The sequence below is a fragment of the Stomoxys calcitrans genome, chromosome 2 (assembly GCF_963082655.1).
Source record: "Stomoxys calcitrans chromosome 2, idStoCalc2.1, whole genome shotgun sequence".
Classification (NCBI taxonomy): Eukaryota; Metazoa; Arthropoda; class Insecta; order Diptera; family Muscidae; genus Stomoxys; species Stomoxys calcitrans.
Genome location: NC_081553.1, coordinates 14,915,367 through 14,936,609, shown reverse-complemented (window position 1 = coordinate 14,936,609; position 21,243 = coordinate 14,915,367). Strand labels below are relative to the sequence as shown.

Sequence of the window (21,243 nt, the reverse complement as noted above, 5' to 3'; positions counted from 1 at the left end):
CACGCGGTCTAAATCCCCAACTTTTGCCAATGGCTCTCTTGCAGGTGTATGGGGCAAGAGTGGCCTTTCTTGCCCTTACCAAAATGTTGTATTTGAAGTTCAATTTCCTGTCCGCCAAAACACCCAGGTATTCTTCGCTTTCTGTAAAAGGAACATTCTCTCCACCCAAGGAGTCAGGTTCCACTGTAGGCAACTTGTATCTCCTGCTGAAAAGAACTACTTCTGTCTTGCAAGGATTTATACCCGCACGTAGAGCTTCCTGAAGTAAATACCTTAAAGTGCTTGGAAACTTTCCCTTTGTCTTTTTATTGGCAAAAACAATGATTTATGAAAACTTTCCACAGTGATCGCTCCTAATACCTACATTTAAACTAAAAATGTTTTTGCTGTAATATCATTTGATTGGTTTCCTAGATCGCGATTTCGTTTGGCACTCCACCAAACAGTCCCATCACTGCTCTACGAACATTTCCTAGCCAAATTTATAAAGTAAGGTAAAGTCACTTGGATTTATATTAACAACAACAAAAAATCAGTGGTATCCAAAAGGAAAATGAGGCTGTGTGAGTGAGACAATCTCTGATAAGTCATTTGAATTCCCTCTTTAAGTAAATATTAGAGGCCTTATTCACAACACTTAATGTAGATTTGATTTATAGAACTGTCCTTTCCTTTATAGAACTGTCAAATAAACCTATTTTTAGACTTCATTAAGTTTTGTGAATAAGGCTGTAATTTCTTAATATAGTGTTCATTCTAAATAAATTTGAATAATTCTTTCCATGCTTAAATAAATAAAAAAGTATGAAAAAATATCTCTAAGTTGTATTACCAGCGTAGAATGTCAGTTTAGCGTAAATAAGATCGATATAAAATATTATAATGATATTTCTTTTGTAGGTTTACCCAAAGGAACATCACCATCATCATCACAGGCTTTATGGTCTTACGAAAATGCAAATTGGGGTGTCGACTATCCACAATGCAATGGCCTACGTCAATCGCCAATAAACATTCAATCTGAATCGGTGAGTTACTAACTTATTTTATTTACAAGTAAAAGCCCATTAAGTTCGGCCGGGACGAATCTTTTATATCCTCCACCATGTATCGCATGTAACAAGTTCTTCGAATGTATTTTTCACATATATAAGAGCTATATCAATTCATAGACCGATATGGACAATACTTGTCACGGCTGTTAGCTAGAGCTGGCAAAATATAGATGACACTATCGATACTTAATTTTTTGACTGAATATCGATTGATATTTTTCTAATGGATACATACTATCGCAAAGTTAAATTTTTTGCAAAACTAAACCAAAATAAGCAACCTGACACTGAATGTTTCCATTGCGCCTATAGAGGGCGCAATTTTCATCCCATTAGGCTAACATTTTGTACAAGGATTTCTCTCATGGCTTCCAACTGGCCTATTAACCTTGGTTTTGGTATTTGGTCTGTGAATTGATATTGCTTCTATATAAATCGATCTCCTGATTTTTACTTGGGAATTTAACAATAGTATCGATATTTATTATTAAAACTATTGAAAATATCGAATGTTGCGATTATCGATTGTTTGCCTGCTCTACTGTTAGAAGTCATAAAAATAACACCTTCAAAAATTTCAGGCAATTCGAATAGTAATTACGCCCTCCAGATAATCAGGATCTATGGGATCTATATAATGTTATAGTCCGATTTGGACCGTACTTAGCTCCGTTGTTGGAAATCATAACAGAATACTTTGTGCAAAATATTAGCCAAATCGGATGAAAATTGCGGCTTCCAGGGGCTCAAGAAATCAAATCGTGAGATCGGTTTATATGGGATCTATATCAGGTCATAAACAGATTCAAACCATACTTGGTACAGTTGTTGGAAGTAAAAATAGAATAGTATGTGCAAAATTTCAGCCAAATCGGAAAAAATTGCGGCTTCGAGGGGCTCAGGAAGTCAAATCGGGAGATCGGTTTATATGAGAGCTATATAAGGTTTTAGTCCGATTTGGTACGTACTTAGCGCCGTTGTAGGAAATTATAACAGAATACTTTGTTTCAGCCAAATCGTTTGAAAATTGCGGTTCCAAGGGCTCAAGAAGTCAAATCGTGAGGTCGGTTTATATGGGAGCTATATCAGGTTATGAACCGATTTGGACCGTACTTGACACAGTTATTGGAAGTCATAATGGAAAAATGTAGCTTCCTTGGGCTCAAAAATTCAAATCGGGAGAACGGTCTATATGGGAGCTATATACGGTTATAGACCGATTTTCACCGTACTTAGCGCAGTAGTTGGAAGTCATAACAGAACACTATGTGCATAACTTCAGCCAAATCGGATAAAAATTGTGTCTTCCATGGGCTCAAGAAGTCAAATCGGGAGATCGGTTTATATGGGAGCTATATTCAAAGCTGAACCGATATGACCCATTTACAATCCCCAACAACTAACATCAATATAAAGTATCCGTGCAAAATTTCAAGCGGCTAACTCTACGCGTTCGACAGGTATCGTGATTTCGACAGATGGACGGACGGACAGACATGGCTAGTTCGAATCCGAATTTCGTGACGATCAAGAATATATACAATATTTCTAGGTGTTACAAACTGAATGACTAGATTAGTATAACCCCATCCTATGGTGGTGGGTATAAAAATTTGTGCAAAATTTCAAGCACCTAGCTTAACTCCTTGGAAAGTAAGCGCGCTTTCCACAGAAAGACTGACGAACGGACGAATATGGCTAGATCGATTAAAAATGTCCTGATGAAAAGTATATAAGTCGATGTAGTCTTGTCCATCCGTCTGTGGAAATCACGATAGCGGTCGGACTAAAGCTAACCGGTTGAAATTTTGTACAGATACATCTTGTGCATGTAGGGAATTGGGAATTGCAAATGGGACATATCGGTGCAGATTTGGATAGAGCTCCCATATTCTTGACTTCTTGAGTCCCTAGAAGATGTAGTTATTATACGATGTAGATTATGATCCAAATCAGTGTATAACCTTGTATAGGTCCCGTATAAACCGATTTCTTGAATAGTCATCTTGAGCTCCAGAAACTGCTATTATTATCCGATTGGCCTGAAATTTTACACTTCGTTTTCTGCTATGACTTTTAACATCCATGGTAAGTATGGTCCAAATCTGTGTATTATCTGTTGTAGCTCTCGTATAAACTCAGAAAAAATCTCTTGATTTGAAATCTTGAGCCAATAGTAGCTGCAATTATTATACGATCGGGCTGAAATTTCTGCACATAGTGTTTTGTTTAAACTTCTAACGTCTTTGAGCTGATATAGCTCCCAAATAAACCAATCTCTCTATTAATCGTGAAGTAATAAATTGCAAAAACAATTGCTGGCGAAACAAAACATTATTACTTTCCGTTTTGCACCATACTTTCTGTTCCACTGATCCATATTAGTATTAGCTGTGCACAGACCACTGTAGAGCAGAGGTTAGCATATCCGCCTATGAAGCTCAACGGCTAGGTTCGAATCCTGGCATAGGATCAACGAAGGATCTAGATGAACTTCGAATAAATATTTAAATGAACTTATAAATTTTTCTTTTTCAATAATTTTTCAGACATTCCTATTACCGATGCCAGCTCTAAAGTTCACATACTATGACATTCCCTTGAAAGGACCGGTAACATTAAGCAATAATGGTCATTCAGGTACGTAAACACACTTGACTCTCAATTGATCTCTAAATATATAAAAAAAAAGACGCGTGAATGTCTGATCAAACCCCAGCCCCAACGGCTAAACTAGAATTCGGTGTGAATGTTGGTCCTGGGTCATAGGCATGGGATAAGATTGTATTTGGTGGTATTCGTACATTTAGGTACTAAAAATTACGAAATGGTGAAAGTTTGCCTAGCGTGATCGGAAAGGGTAAAAATTATGAAAATATGCTCAATTAAAAAGAACATATCAAAAAATTGAGTTTTGGAGAAAAAATTGCGAAATCGTACCGAAAGTGGGAGAAATGGAACATTTAGTAGCACAATCGGTACTTTTTATGATTTTTGGTTCTAAGGTACGCTATGAGAACTGAAATCGGGTGGCTAAATGAGTTTTGAAATTTTGCACATCCTTATACAAAATACATGCTAAGAATTGTCCAAATTGGTCTAAACAGTGTCGGGCACATGTGCTAGTGGGCGTAATATGTTCAAGCTCATGGGCTTACGTTCTTGTTCGCGTACACAAATATGTGTAATAGTGTACACAATATGTGTAACCATGTAAGCCGATCTCCCGATAAGCTTTCTAAAGTTCCTAGAAGCTTTAATTTTTACTGGTTTGGAAGAAATTTCGTACATAAAGTACAACTATGTCTTTTGAACTAAATTCATTTTGTGTAAACTTATAGTGATGGGTTTCGAAGATTCGGCATGGTCGAATTTAACACGCTTTTACTTGATTTTTTTATTTCTTTATTTATTCATTTTTCAATTGCAAATACAAGTGATGATACAAGTTTCGAAACTCCTAAAAGTAGGCAATAAAATATACCCACTGCTTCTTTAATAATCCTCTAACCCACAATATAAGTATACGACCAATAATAACAATAATCTTCATAGTTGATGTCGGAGTCACACCAACCATAAATGGAAAACGGCCCTTTATTACTGGTGGAACTCTAAATGGGATCTACGAAGCAATGGGCATTCATTTCCATTGGGGCAGCAGTTCAAGTCGAGGATCTGAGCATACCATTGATAATCGACGCTACGATGCTGAAATGCACATTGTTCACAAATCTATCAAATATGACACCATAGAGGAGGCCATAAAGCATCCCGATGGCTTAGCTGTATTGGGCATAATGTTTAAAAGCTCTCTGGTAATGTTTTTTTTATCTGTATGTAATTTTCGGCAGTTTAATAACTTTCCATTTTTCTTTTTTTAGAAAGTCAATCGCTATTATCCGGGTTTAAACAAAATCTTTGATAAATTACCCAGTGTGTTGCCATATCAATCATCAACTCCTATTAGTGGTCAGATTAGCTTAAGTCAATTGTTGGGTGATCTTAATACCAAGCATTTCTACACCTACCAAGGATCTCTGACAACACCGGGATGTTTTGAAGCAGTCACATGGCATGTCTTCCCCGAACCATTGGCCATTTCACGAAGTAATATGGAGAAATTTTCGGGCGTCTTGGATTCGAATGATAAGCCCATGATCAATAACTATAGGCCTGTGCAAAGACTGAATGCACGTCAAGTATATTATCGAGTAGGGCTCAATGCACTTTGGTAAAGAGTGAAACTAAAGGATGCATTGCATATTTTATTTTTAAGATTAATACGTTTGTTTATTTATAATGATTATAATATTGGTAATTTAATTAAGTCACTACCTCGATAATATTTTATTATGAAAAAATTTTTAATTAATAAAAAGTTATAACTAGAAACAGCTTAATAGATTGCTTGGATTAAATTTTGCATTAATTTTTATAGCCGTACCCATAGTAGAGGGCCATACCAATCTCTTAATATCGAAATATATATATAAAGAAGATATTCTTAGTCGCCATGACATTGTAATATATTGTGGGGAAGTCCGTCCGTCTGAGATAACCATGCAAAGTTTGCATCATGTTCTTTAATTGAATGTTGTAATGAATTAATTATTTAATTGAAAAATTTCAATCACATCTCTTACTTAAACAGTTTTCAGATTCAATTAAAAAACTGATTGAATCAGTTAATTTTTCAATTGAAAATGGCAAACATTTCAATCACGCTCGTAATTGGAAATTGTTCAGTTTCAATTAAAAACCCTTTTAAACCAACTCATTTTTTAACTAAAAGTCGAAACTAATTTCAAAAACGATTGTAATTGAAAAAAATTCGTGTTCAATTCAAAACAAGTAAAATGGCATAAAGTTCGGCAGGGCCGAACTTTGGATACCCACTACATCGGATATATATATATTAAAAACCTTTCGTCATAATATAGTAAAAATGCACCATTTATGAACCCATAGTAGCTGTATCTAAATATAGTCCCATCTCCACCATATTCAAGAAGGCTATGTAAGGATCTAACACAACTCATTGTACCACATTCATCGGTTAAAAAGGAGATCGGTATATGTACATATATGACATCTATATCCAAATATAGACCGATCTGAATCATATAGAACACGAATGTACAGGAGCTTAACACAGCCCACTGTGTCAAATTTCAGCGAAATAGAGTTAAACGTGTTTTTATTGTCCTAAGAACTTTAATCGGGAGATCGGTGCATATGGCGGCTATATCAAAATATGGCCCGATCTTGAACATACTCGGTATGTATGTAGAGGGTTCTTACGCAACTCATTGTGCCTAATTTCAGCAAAATCGCTTAACATATTCACTTTTTATGGGTCTGAAACCTTAAAAATTTACATCGATATATATCGCAGCTATATCCAAATTTAGACCGATCCAAATTTCAGCGAAATCGAGCTATAAATACGCCTGTTATGGGCTCAAGACCTTAAACATAGAGATGAGTATATATGCCAGTTATGTCGAAATAAAGACCGATCTTAACCATAATCGGTGCGCATGTCGCGGGGTCTAACGCAACTTATTGTGACTAATTTCATTAGAATCGGTTAATAAATTTACCTTTTATGATTCTAAAATCTTAAATCAAGAGATCGGTATATATGGCAGCTATATCCAAATGTGAACCGATCTAGACCGTATTGAACATATATGTCGAGGAGTCTAAAACAACTAGCTATACCAAATTTCTGCGAAATCGGACAATAAATGCCCCTATTATGGGCCCAAGACCTTAAATCGAGAGATTGGTCTTAATGTCGGCTATACCTAAATCTGGATCGATCTGGGCCGTATTGAACTTCTTGAGCCTCTAGAGGGCCCAATTCTTATCCGATTTTATTGAAACTTTGCACGTAGTGTTTTGATATAACTTTCAACAACTGTGCTATGTATGATTCAAATCGGTTCATAATCTGTTATAGCTAAACCGATCTTGGATCCTGGGTTCTTGAGGGCAATTCTCATCCGATTTATCTGAAATTTTGCATGAGGTGTTTTTTATGACTTCCAATAACTGAGTTAAGTATGGCGTAAATCGGTATAGAACCTGATATAGCTGTCATATAAACCGATCTGGGATCTTGACTTCTTGAACCTCTAGAGGGCGCAATTCTCATCCGATTTGGATGAAATTTTGTACAACGGCTTCTCTCATGACCTTCAATGTGTCTAATGTGGTCTGAATCGACCAGTAGCTTGATACAGCTCCCATATAAACCTATCACCCGATTTTGCTTCTTGAGCCCCTACAAGGCGCAATTCTTATCTGAATGAACTTAAATATTACACAATGACTTCTACAATGTTCAGCATTCATTTATGGTCCGAATCGGACTAAAACTTGATATAGCTCCAATAGCATAATAGTTCTTATTCAATATTCTATGTTTGTTTAAAAAGAGATACCGCGCATAGAACTCGACAAATGCGATCAATGGTGGAGGGTATAAAAGATTCGGCCCGGCCAAACTTAGCACACTCTTACTTGTTTTTTTTTTATTACATACTTATTTGCTCGGATATGTTGATAAAAATAATAAACATCCCAAACCTAATTTTCCATTTTTATACCCAGTACAGAAGGACAATGCTCGTCGTAAATTTTAAGACGATCGATCCATATCCTCTGTTCGGTCTGTTTGTTGAAATATCGCTTTCCGAATATGATACAGATTGGAAAATATTTGGATACAAAAGCCAATTCCTAATCTCCCAGATTATATTTGGATATAACCAATCTCCTGGATTATAATAATAATTTAAAAACCATAGAATGTTAATTTTTTCCCCGAATTCGCTATAATTTGGTTCAGTGAGTTGTGTCAGATTCCTCCTTTTCATATTTCATATTGATCTCCCGAATTACCCTCTTGGACCAACACAAGGCACATTTGTTAAGATATTTTGATAAAATTGGAAACAGTGAGTTGTATTATACCCCTTTGCGAGTATGGTGCAGATCGGACCTTCTTTGGATAAAAATCAACGGAATTGTATGCAGTGAGTTTTTATCACCTCGATATCCCTGTCCGGTATATCTAGATCGGATAAAGCTGTGAATAGATCGATTCTTCAAAAAAACTCCTTGGGTTCATTAAGGATTTACTATCCTACGGTTCATCCCTTGCATAAAACGAGGCATTTGTTGAAAATTCTCTCCGAACTATGTTCGCATACTTATGGTGTCAAATATTCATTTGAGGAACTGATTAATTGAAATTTTATTTCTTAGAGAAACTGTGTATCGTAATTTTTTTTCCATATTTCATAACTATTAGCACTTTATTCAATTCCTATTGTATTATAAGAACAACACAAAATAACTTTGTATGTCTTTATTATTATTTCATATTTTATACAAATTCAAGTCCTTTGAACTTAAAAAATAATTTCAACAAATTAATCTAAATCAAGATAAACGTACATACGCAAATTTCACTTTCTTACATATAAATATTGTAATAACAAAAAAATCAATTTCAATCCCAATATGAATGAGAATATTTTCGTTACAATTTTTTTTATTAATTTTACGGTAATTGAATTTGGACTTATTAATACTTGTTTTAATGAATGCGTAATCTTTGTGGAATTTTTCGTATAAAATATTTGTGGCGACATTACTGGCCTTTCAGTCAATCACATGTCGTTACACAATTTACAATTGGAAAAAATCAATATCGCAGTTACGGAATAAAAGTTACAACGAAATTTAGAACTGTCAAAATCGCTTCGTAGTTACTTTGTGTAGATCGATAAAGCTACAAAAATGTTAAACTTTAAAAATGTATTGAATTTAATATGGTTTATATCATTACCCTTCAGTGTATATCTTCAAGAAGGTAAAGAGTGTCTTGTGACATGAAAAAAGAAGATACTAACAGAGTTTGATATATTAGAAATGAGTATTAATTAAAGATCAGAGTGAAATAATATCTTATTTTTTGCCGTTACATATAGTTTAATTAAAAAATATAATAAATCTTAATTTAACTTCTTAGAGAGTGCAGCTCCTCAATGGTCATACCGTGATGCCTTGTTTTGGGGTAACCGATTTCCTGGCTGTAATCTTTTAAGACAATCACCGTTGCATTTGCAAACTTTAGAAGTAAGTCATACTCCACATAATACACATATCAACTAGAGCATTGTTTGAAATATTAAGAAGGATGAAGAAAAAAGTAACCTTTCCATTACTTTTAAATTATTTTTTTTTCTAAAAGTTAATGTTTCGGTTCATTTGAGAGAGGTATCAATGAGATATCCGTTAAAAAAATGACATATAATTAAAATTTTGCTAAAATTTGAATTTATGACCAACGGAGTTTTCTTTTTCACATGCTTTTGGCATAACGATTAACTGACAGTATTAAAGAAAACGAGTAAAAATGTGCAAAGTTCGGTCGGGCCGGGAAACCACAGAATTTACATAAATTAACTTAGTTGAAGGGCATATGTGTACTTTACAAACAAAATTTCTGATAGTTCAGTCAAAAACTTAAGCTTCTTGGTGCTGTAGATTTATTGGGAGATTGGTTTATATGAAAGCTATATCAGGTTATAGAGACATATCGACCATTCGAACCAAGAATGCTGAAGGACATAACAGGATAGCAATTGCGCTGGAATCCGCAATCCGCCCATGAGGTCAATCCAGGAGATCATTTTATATGGGAGCTATATAAGGTACTATACCGAGTTAAAAGTTAATGTTTCGGTTCATTTGAGAGAGGTATCAATGAGATATCCGTTAAAAAAAATGACATATAATTAAAATTTTGCTAAAATTTGAATTTATGACCAACGGAGTTTTCTTTTTCACATGCTTTTGGCATAACGATTAACTGACAGTATTAAAGAAAACGAGTAAAAATGTGCAAAGTTCGGTCGGGCCGGGAAACCACAGAATTTACATAAATTAACTTAGTTGAAGGGCATATGTGTACTTTACAAACAAAATTTCTGATAGTTCAGTCAAAAACTTAAGCTTCTTGGTGCTGTAGATTTATTGGGAGATTGGTTTATATGAAAGCTATATCAGGTTATAGAGACATATCGACCATTCGAACCAAGAATGCTGAAGGACATAACAGGATAGCAATTGCGCTGGAATCCGCAATCCGCCCATGAGGTCAATCCAGGAGATCATTTTATATGGGAGCTATATAAGGTACTATACCGAGTTAGACCATACTTACCTCGTAAGTTGGAAGCCATGAAGAACACTACTTGCAAAAGTTCACCCAAACTACGACTTTCATAAGATCTATTGTATATGTCCAATAGGGAGATCGCATTACATGGGAGATAGATCAGGTTATAGACAGAAAACTACACCCATAGAAAAGTTAATACCAAAAATGCTCATTTCAGTACTATATGGTATTCATAGTAAAGCAACACAGTATGGTATCAAAGCATGCTATGAATGGAATATAAAACAAGGGAAAACGTGCTAAGTTCGTCCGGCCGTATCTTGGGTACCCACCATGGATTTCGCTAAAAATTTACTTTTATGAATTTGAATTTAAATTATTTTGGTCTCATGAAGTCACATCGGGATATCGGTACTAAGAGGGGCCTATATCTCCATATTGACCTATCGAGATAAAACTTGGCACTGATGGTGTAAGTCATAAGATAGGGTTTTGGGCCAAATTTCAACCAAATCAGGTGAACATTTAGGTTTCTAAGGGTTGAAGAAGTCAAATAAGGGGATCGGTTTATATGGGGGCTATATCTGTTTATAAACCCATGCGAATCCTGCTTGGTACGAATGTTAAAAGTCATAACACAAGTTTTTGTTCCAAATTTCAGGCAAATCGTATGAAAATTGAGACTTCAAAGGACTCAAGAAGTCAAATTCGGGGATCGGTTTATGTGGCGGCTATATCTGTTTATGAACCGCATCAGATCATACTTGGCATGGATGTTGAAAGTTATCACACAAGTTTGTGTACCAGATTTCAGTCAAATCGGAAGAAAATTGAGGCTTCTAGGTGCTCAAGAAGTCGAATCGGGAGATCGAAATATGCTCCTAAGACCCCATAAAGTATATACATTCTTGATGGTTATGACATTTTAATTTGATCTAGCCATGTCCGTCCATCTGTCGAAAGCACGCTAACTTTCGAAGGAGTAAAGCTAGGCTCTTGAAATTTTGCACAAGTACTTCTTATTAGTGTAGGTCGGAGGGGATTGTAAATGGGCCAAATCGGTTAATGTTTTGATATAGCTACCATGTAAACCGATCTTGGGTCTTGATTTCTTGAGCTTCTAGAGGGCGCAATTCTTATCCGATTTGATTGAAATTTTGAACGTTGTGTATTGGTATCATTTAGGACAACTGTGCCAGGTATGGTCTAAATCGGTTGACAATCTGATATAGTTGCCATACAAACCGACCTTGGGTCTTGACTTTTAGAGCTTTTAGAGGGTACAATTCTTATCCGATTTGGCTAAAATTTAGCATGAGTTGTTTTGTTATGACTCCCAACAACTGTGTCGAGTATAATCTAAATCAGTCCATAAAATGATATAGCGGACATATAAACCGATCTCCTGATCAGACTTCTTAAGCTTCTAAAAGGCGCAATTCTTATCCGATTTGGCCGAAATTTTGCGTGAAGTGTATTGTTTTGACTTCCAACAACTGTGCCAAGTATCGTCTAAATCACTTTATATCCTACCACATGAACCATATCCACATAAACCGATCTCCCGATTAGACTTCTTGGGCTTCTAGAAGGCCCAATTCTTATATAATATGGTTGAAATTTTGCATACGTCGTTTTGGTATGACTTCTAACAACTGTTCCAAGTATGGTCTAAATCGGTGTATATAGCTGTCATATAAACCGATCTCCCAGTTTGACTTTTTGAGCCTTTGGAATTTTTACTCAATTTTCCCGAAATTTTGGAGGTGGTGTTTTTCTCAGAAGGGGGCAATTTTTACTCGATAAGCCTGAAATTTTTGGAGGTGGTGTTTTTGTATGACTAGTGTTTTTCTATTTTAAAATGTCATTCAAAGAACTTATTTAGTACCAATCTTATTATAATTTGAGTATTCGACCACCTAAAACAAATAATGTTACATCGCATCTAGCCTCGATTGTTTGAATTCAGCAATTGACTTCATATATGCATTGATTCCCAGATGTGGTTTCATTTGAATGCACCGCATCGTGTACCACACAAGAAACTTGATCAAGTTTTTGATAACTTCCTTACACCGAAGGAAAAATACACACCAATGGTATTGATAGCAAATTAATGCAATATGTAAAGTTAGTTAAATAAGGATATAAAATTACAATAAAAATTAAGTAGTTTAGGTAGTAGTATTTATCAAACTCTGTGAAAATATCTGGAAAAATTGATTACTTTTGACAGTATTTGAAATTTCTGATATAAAGCATATGTGTCTTTTAATTAATTAAGTTGATCAACTTTTATTACAATAATAACATTGTTTATTGCTCGAAAATATTTATTATGTACTAAAGAAGATTGAAACGCAATCGAAACAAATTCGTATCTCAAAATAAAAAATAATATTTATTTTGAAAGTAGCATTGTTAATTACTTAAAACCTTCATGTTTATCACCATTTAAGACATAATTAATAAATGTCATATCTTTAAACTGGTTTGCGTAACAAACAAAATTATAAAATAAAGAAACAAAAATGCATTCTTCTTATTGTAATACAGAAAAATTAGTATTAAAAATTATTATATTATCAGTTTTTCCTTTCTACCATTTGGTCTTCAAAACTTGTAGGATTTTTATACAGGATATTGTCCAGCTTTCGATTATTAAATCCAACGATTCTTTTCAAAGAATTAAATAGCAAGGATATCTAATATCTTAGAAAAGGATATGCTATTGTAAACATTTAATGGTCTTTTCAGATGGTGATTTCATCTCTCTCTAAATGGACTAAAACTAGAGAATATCTTGTATAATTCGATTAGACCCTAGCAAGCATACTTTTTCCCAATTCATTATTTTTCCCAATATTTTCTAAAGAACAAAACTCGTATAAAGGAAATTTAACAGAATTTAATGATTTTAATTGGATATAAAAAACAATATTAATATAAAAATTAAGCAAATTAATCAAAGTTGAATTTCTCTGCATTCATAGATTTTTTTATTACTAAAATTACAATACAGTTATAAATATAATGACGCACTTAATAATTACCATGTGTATACTTAAATTTAGAAATCTTTTTTGTGTTTTTACCTAGACTAGTATTCTGCCTTTGCCGCCTCTTCAATTTGCCAACTATGATGTACCTTTATCAGCTCCTATAACATTGAGAAACAAGGGTCAAACAAGTAAATATACACAGTCTCCACAATCCCGTGTCAAGTATACTCTAAATATCTACTGTTTTTTTTTTTTTTTTAGTTGAATTCGATGTACCTCCAACCACAAATGGTGTTCGACCTCTTATCAGAGGCGGTATATTGAATGGTGTCTACGAAGCAGTTGGTGTCCATTTCCATTGGGGCAGTAGAGGGTTAAAGGGTTCTGAACACGTCATCGACAACTGTCGATATGATGGTGAGATTCATATGGTCCACAAGAATATCAGATATAGAACTGTACGAGAAGCTGCACAGTTTGCGGATGGTTTGGCTGCTTTCGCTGTTATGTTGGAAATAAGTAATGTAAGTATGTGAGACAATAAATACTAACAAGTAAAAACGTACATAGTTCGGAAGGGCCGAATCTTATGTACCCTCCGCCATAGATCGCATTTGCCAACTTCTTTGCCCGATATCTCTGTATAAGCAAACAAAGGGTAATGGATAAGAATTGGTACGCTTTTCGAGCTATATCAGGTTATAGACCGATCTGAGGCATACTTGGTTTGGATGTTGCAAACCATAATAGAGCCATTGTGCAATTTTTCAGTCTCATCTGGGCTCAAGAAGTAAAATCGGGAGATCGGTTTATAAAAGAGCTATATCAACTTTTACACCGATTTGAACCGTACTTGACACAGTTGTTGGAAGTCATAACAAAACACCACGTGCAAAATTTCAGCCAAATCGGACCAAAATTGCGCCCTATAGGGTCACAAGAAGTAAAATCAAGAGATCGGTTTATATGGGAGCTATAACAGGTTATTGACCGATAAAAAACATTTTTGGCACATAGCTAAAAGTCGTTGTGCAAAATTTTAGCTAAATCAGACAAGAACTACGCCTACTAGGGACTCAAGAAGAGCAATCGGGAGATCGGTATATATATGGTAGGTATATCAGGTTTTGGTTGAAGGTCATATGGGAAGTCATTGTGCAAAACTTCAGCCAATTCGCCCAAGAAGTAAAATCGGGTGATGGGTTTATATGGAAGTTATATCAGTTTTTGAACCGAGGTAGTCCATAGTTGGTATGTATGTTGAAGGTCTTAGAAAAGGTCATTCCAAAGAATTTCAGTCAAATCGGAGCACTTCTAGAGCTCAAGAAGTAAAATCGGGAGACTATAGTGAGATGGGAGCTATATCAGGTTATGGACCAATTCAGACCATGTTTAGCACGTACGTCGAAAGTCATAGGAGATGTCACTGTGCAAACTTCAGCCAAATTGGATAGAAATTGCGCCATACAGGGGCTCAAGAAGTATAATAGGGAGATGGGTTTATATGGGATCTATATTTGATTTGATGATTTGATGGACCCATTCAGACCATTATATAAAGAGTTATTTTTATCCATTCTCAAATGGCAGATTTGTTACTAGTTTTGTTTTTGGATACTGTCCCACTGTGCGTCTGTGGAAATCACGATAGCGGTTGAACGAATAAAGATATCCGCTTAAAATTTTGCACGGGTCATACCGGTTCCGGTTGAGATATAGCTCCCTTTTAAAGTGGCCTTCGACTTAACTTCATGGGCTTCTATGAGCAGCAATTTTTATATGATTTGGGTAAAATTGAGAATGTAGTATTTTTTCATAACTGCCAAGAAAAGTGGTAAGTATGGGCCCCTGGAATACGCAATAGTTTTCCAATATGACTGATATTTTTCACGTAATTTTTTAAAGCTTCTAGAAACAGAACAAGTATGATCGAGAGACAGGTTTACATGGGAGCTATATCAGGTTATAGACCGATTTTAGCCGTACTTGTCACAGTTGTTGGAAGTCATAACAAAACACTACATGCGAAATTTCAGCCAAATCGGACAAAAATTGCGGCTTGTAAGGGCTTAAGAAGTCAAATCGGGCGATCGTTTTATATTTGAGCTATATGAGGATATAAGCAAAATTTTAGAGAAATCAAACAAAAATTGCCGCTTCCAGGGGCTCAAGAAGTCACATCGGGAGATCGGTTTATATGGGAGCTATATCAGGTTATAGACCGATCTGAACCGTACTTGGCACAGTTGTTGGAAGTCATAACGAACACTGCGTGCAAAATTTCAGCCAAATCGGACCAAAATTGTGGCTTCTAGGGGCTCAAGAAGTCTAATCGGGAGATTGGTTTATTTGGGAGCTATATCTAAATCTTAACCGATCCCCAACGAACTACATCGATATTAAGTATCTGTGTCAAATTTCAAGCGGCTTGCTTTACGCGTTCGACCCCTACCGTGATTGGGACAAACGGACGGACGGACATGAATAGTTCAAATCAGAATATCGAGAGGATCCAGAATATATATACTTTATGGGGTCGCAGATCAAAATTTCGAGGTGTGACTAGATTAGCATACCCCCATCCTATGGAGGTGGGTATAAAAAAATCCATGGAAATTTTCCCTTAAGAAAAAATGTCTTGGAGCTTTATTTTGACACAATTTGATTAAAAATTGCCCTGGAAAAAATGTAGTTGAGTTTGTCTTTAGAAAAATGATATCAAGGTTTTTTTTGAAACAAATTTAATTCAAAAATTCTCTTAAAAAAAAATATGGTTAAAATTGTGTCAAACTTCTTCAAAACTTTGTATAGTGAAAATTATAGGATTTTTTTCTTTGGAGAAAGTATCAGAAATGTTGTCTTTAAAGAAAATTTCAATAAAAATTTAATTATAAGAAAAAATTAATTTAAATGTTATCTTCATTCTTTGGAAATTTTGTCTTTAGAAAAAAATTAAATTATCACACATCACAGCTTGGGCATAATCAATAAATAAAACATACAAAAACAGATCAGCAACAGCAATGAATGAACGAAGGTTGCAATGCTAATTCAACAAATAACCAATATTTTGCTGTTTCTTTTCAGTTCATAGAGGCCTTGAAAACGATCAAAATAGTTTAAGAATTTATAATCGCTACCAGCTTTCTTTAGAACATTTACCAAAATTCTCTCAGTTTATAAGACTTTATTATAGTCAGTTGAATTTGGCGATGGCAGCCTAGGAATTGCACCCCTATAGAGAGGGCGATGGTATCCTAGGAATTGCACTGCAGTATAGAGAGATGGAAAGACTGACAAAGCGATGTGAATATTCATATTGATTTAGAATATCATGACTCATGATGATGAAGAATCAATTATGTTGTGTACATATGTATCAAACATATAAATAGTATACAAGAGCTTTAAAGTCTGCGCATTACCATTGAAGAAAGTGATGGCTTCATTAATCATTAATAAACTCATATTGATTATACATATACAGAAAAAATATTTGCTTTAATTTGACCAATTAATCATGGTATTGACAAACAAAAATAAACAAAAATAAAATGATTAATTGCTGATTGTTGACACTGAAATTCTATTTTGCATTGAATCACGAGATGTGATTGGTAAAAAATGTATATTTAACAAATTTTTAATCGCACGAATTAAAATTTTTATTTAATAGTACAAGCAGCATAAAACGGGTTCTTCAGTAAGCAAGACGCTATTGTGGTCTTTTTCATACGCATGTAATGCAAAGGAAAGTGAAAATGAGCCATATTTGTGTCCGCATAAACCACCGAATGCTAAAACAAAATTTTGTGCTTCTCTCTCACACAATTGTTTTTGCATCTTGTGCATTCAAAAAACACGTGGCTAGACGAAAACAAGTAAAAGTGTAATAAGTTCGGCCGGGCCGAATCTTATATACCCTTCCTTCACCATGGATCGCATTTGTCGAGCCCTTTTCCCGGTATCTCTTTTTAGGCAAATAAAGGATACAAGAAAAGATTTATTATCGTATTGTAACTATAACAATACAACAATTGAATTGAATATTAAAGACCATAGTAGAAGTCATTGTGTAAAATTTCAGCCAAATCTAGTAAGAATTGCGCCCTTTAGGGGCTGAAGATTAGATCGGTTTATATGGGAGCTGTATAAGGTTGTAAACCGATTCAGACCATATTCAACACGTATAATGAAGGTCATGGGAGAAGCCGTTGTACTAAATTTTAGCCAAATCGTATAATAATTGCACGCTTTAGAGGCTCAAGAAGTCAAGATCCCAGATCGGTTTACATGGCAGCTATATCAGGTTATTAACCGATTTTAACCATACTTAGTACAGTTATTGGAAGTCATAACAAAACACACCATGCAAAATTTCAGCTAAATCGGATAATAATTGCGCCCTCTAATGGCTCAAGAAATCAAGACCCTAGATCGGTTTATATGACAGCTATATCAGGTTATTAACCGATTTGAACCATACTTAGCACAGTAGTTGAAAGTCATAACAAAAAACCTCATGCTAAATTTCAGCTAAATCGGATAGGAATTGCTTCCTGTAGAGTCTTAAGAAGTCAAGATGCCAGATCGATTTATATGGCAGCTATATCAGGTTATGGACGATTTGAACCATACTTAGCACAGTTGTTGGAAGTCATAACAAAACCGATTTGAACCATACTTAGCACAGTCATAACAAAACACGCAATGCAAAATTTCAGCAAAAACGAATAAGAATTGCGACTTCTAGTGGCTCAAGAAGTCAAGATCCAAGATCGGTTTATATGGCAGCTATATCAAAACATAGACCTATATGGCCCATTTACAATCCCACTAATAAGAAATATTTATGCAAAATTTCAAGTGACTAGCTTTGCTCCTTTGGAAGTTAGCGTGCTTTCGACGGACGGATGGATGGACAGACGGACGGACATGGCTAGATCGACTTAAAATGTCATGACGATCAAGAATATATATACTTTATGGGGTCTTAGACGAATATTTCGAGGAGTTACAAACAGAATGACGAATTTAGTTTACCCCCATCCTATTGTGGAGGGTATAAAAACTTAAAAAAAATATGTTTTAACGACTTTGTTAAATTTCAACATCCTTAAATAGATCAACTTTTTAGTGTGAAATGGAAGAGTGAAGTACAGAAAAATCCAGGTTGAGAAAATATAAAAGGAAGAATGGCTTACATGCGAAAAGCTCCCGAAAATGGAGAATATATTTTTAAAAGAAAATGAGCTGTTTATGTGCAATAATGTTAGTGTATTATATTACAATATAAAATTACTTCTAAATTTTCCATGAACATTCCATTAAGGAACAGGGGATGATTTTCTATTATCAGTGAGTGCAGACCGATTTAAAATTTAAGTTCAATGATAAGAGGCTTATGCCAAACCCGAAAGGCGTGCCCCATAGTGACACCACTTGATAGACAATCCTATGACAGTCGGTTGTACGTACCGGATTGACCCGATGGAGTTCTTCATCGGCAAGGGCTGCCGCCTCAGTGCTACAACAACCACTTGATGGAGAGTTTTAACATGACAGGATATCTCACAAATGTAGCCAGCATTTGTTAGGCGGATAACCAGCGCTGAAATTTATTTGTTGTATACGCCAGGTTTTGAATCCAGGCGTTCGGCGTCATAGATGGATATGCTAACCGTAGCCTTCACGCATATAGCGCCAGAATAATTAACTCGTATTCCGGTCCTCTCAGAGGACGCCTAACCATACACAAATTGTGTTTTCTTTTCTTAAATACTTAAATATTATAATCCCCTTTTCTTCTAATTCTCTCCCCAAACAGGTGTACAATAATTATCCTGGTTTAGCTCAAGTCTTCAATAGCCTACCTTCAGTTGTGAATTATCGATCGTCAGTGAATCTAACAAATCCCCTGACATTGGCCGATATTCTGGGAGATGTGGATATCAGAAACTTCTTCTTATATAAGGGCTCAATGACTACACCAAATTGTTCGGAAGCTGTAACTTGGCATGTCTTTCCTCAGCCACTTTTGGTCTCATTGGAACAAATGCAAAATTTCTGGGCAATAAGTGATAATCAAGGTTTACCATTGATCAATAATTTTAGACCTCTTCAGGAACGCAATGGACGATCCGTTCTGTATGTAGTCCAACAATACTATTAATATTGGAAGTTAAATGTGAGCCAGCTAAACGTTTTTGTTAAAATATTTAAATAAAGAACAATGTTATTTATAAAACCTAAATCAATAAATTATAAAACCTAAATTTAACAAATGAAAGCGTGCAAAGTTCGGCCGGGACGAATCTTGGGAACCCACCACCATGGATTCTGCAAAAAAAAATTATGCAAAATAAGTTAAGTTGTAGGACATAATTTTATTCTGCATACCAAACTTCTGTCAGACCAGCAAAAATTAAAGCTTCTAGGAACTGAACAAGGATGATCGAGAGACCGCTTTACAAGGGAGGTTTATCATGTTATAGACTGATTTTGACCGTACTTGGCACAGTTGTAGGAGTCATAATAAAACACTACCTGCAAAATTTCAGCCAAATTAGACAAAAATTGCGGCTTGTAAGCGCCCAAGAAATCAAATCTTGAGATCGGTTGATATGGGAGCTATATCAGGTTATCGACCGATTTGGATTACACCTGGTACAGTTTTTGAAAGTCATAAAAGAACATTACAAGCTAAATTTCAGCCAAATCGAATAAAAATTGCGGCTTGTAAGGGCTCAAGAAGTCAAATCTCGAGATCGGTTGATATGGGAGCTATATCAGGTTATAGACCGAATTGGATTGTACTTAGTAAAGTTGTTGAAAGTTATAACAGAACACTACACGCAAAAATTCAGCCAAATCGGATAAAAATTGCACCTTCCAAGGCCTCAAGAAGTCAAATCGGGAGATCGGTTTATATAGGAGCTATATCAGCTTATACACTGATTTGAACCGTACTTGGGTCAGTTGTTAGAAGTCAAAACAAAACACCACGTGCAAAATTTCAGCCAAATCGGACCAAAATTGCGGCTTCCAGGGGCTCAAGAAATCAAATCGAGAGATCGGTTGATATGGGAGCTATATCAGGCTATAGACCGATTTGGATCATATTTGGTACAGTTTTCAAAAGTCATAAAAGAACATTACATGTGAAATTTCAGCCAAATCGGACAATAATTGCGCCTTCCAGGGGTTCAAGAAGTCAAATCGGGAGATCGGTTTATATAGGAGCTATATCAGCTAATACACCAATTTGAACCGTACTAGGCACAGTAGTTGGAAGTCATTACAAAACACCACGTGCAAGATTTCAGCCAACTCGGACCAAAATTGCGGCTTCTAGGGGCTCAAGAAGTCAAATTTAGAGATTGGTTGATTTGGGATATATATCTGGTTATAGACCGAATTAGACCGTACGTAGCATAGTTAATGGAAAAGTGCGGTTTGTAAGGGCTCAAAAAGTCAAATCGGGCGATTGGTTTATATGGGAGCTATACCAGTTTATAGACCGATTTAAATAGTACTTAGCACACATGCTGAAAGTCATAACGGATCACTCCTTGCAAAATTTCAACCAAATCGGATAGAAATTGCGGCTCCCAGGGGCTCAAGAAATCAAATCGGGAGATCGGTTTATATGGGAGCTATATCTATATCTAAACCGATATGGCCCATTTGCAATCCCCAACGACCTACAATACATCGATATTAAGTATCTGTGTAAAATTTCATGCGGCTAGCTTTACGTGTTCGAGCTCTATCGTGATTTCGACAGACGGGCAGACGGACGGATATGGCTAGATCGATTCAGAACGAAGAGACGATCAAGAATATGTATATACTTTATGGGGTTTTAGACGAATATGTCGAGTGGTTACAAACGTAATGATTAGATTAGTATATCCCCATCCTATGGTGGTGGGTATAAAAATGTTTGCTAGGTGATTGATCTCCATAATATTAACTGTAAATA

At 35.4% G+C, this 21,243-nt stretch overlaps 1 protein-coding gene across 1 annotated transcript; it reads left to right on the top strand.

The window, feature by feature from the left end:
* The first annotated feature begins 553 nt into the window (after positions 1 to 553).
* Positions 554 to 19,431, top strand: LOC106082203 (carbonic anhydrase 6-like). The gene is made up of 8 exons (XM_013244578.2): positions 554 to 563; positions 901 to 1,028; positions 3,605 to 3,695; positions 4,611 to 4,873; positions 4,940 to 5,289; positions 13,362 to 13,447; positions 13,521 to 13,783; positions 19,087 to 19,431. Exons 1-8 carry the CDS (start codon positions 554 to 556, stop codon positions 19,429 to 19,431), a joined length of 1,536 nt encoding a protein of 511 aa, XP_013100032.2.
* The last annotated feature ends 1,812 nt before the right edge of the window (positions 19,432 to 21,243 follow it).

What these genes read in the sequence shown, in the direction of transcription:
- LOC106082203 (XM_013244578.2), top strand. An exon ending in AAGCAATAATGGTCATTCAG is followed by an intron (nt 3,696 to 4,610) that starts GTACGTAAACAC and finishes TAATCTTCATAG; the next exon opens with TTGATGTCGGAGTCACACCA. An exon ending in GAGAAACAAGGGTCAAACAA is followed by an intron (nt 13,448 to 13,520) that starts GTAAATATACAC and finishes TTTTTTTTTTAG; the next exon opens with TTGAATTCGATGTACCTCCA.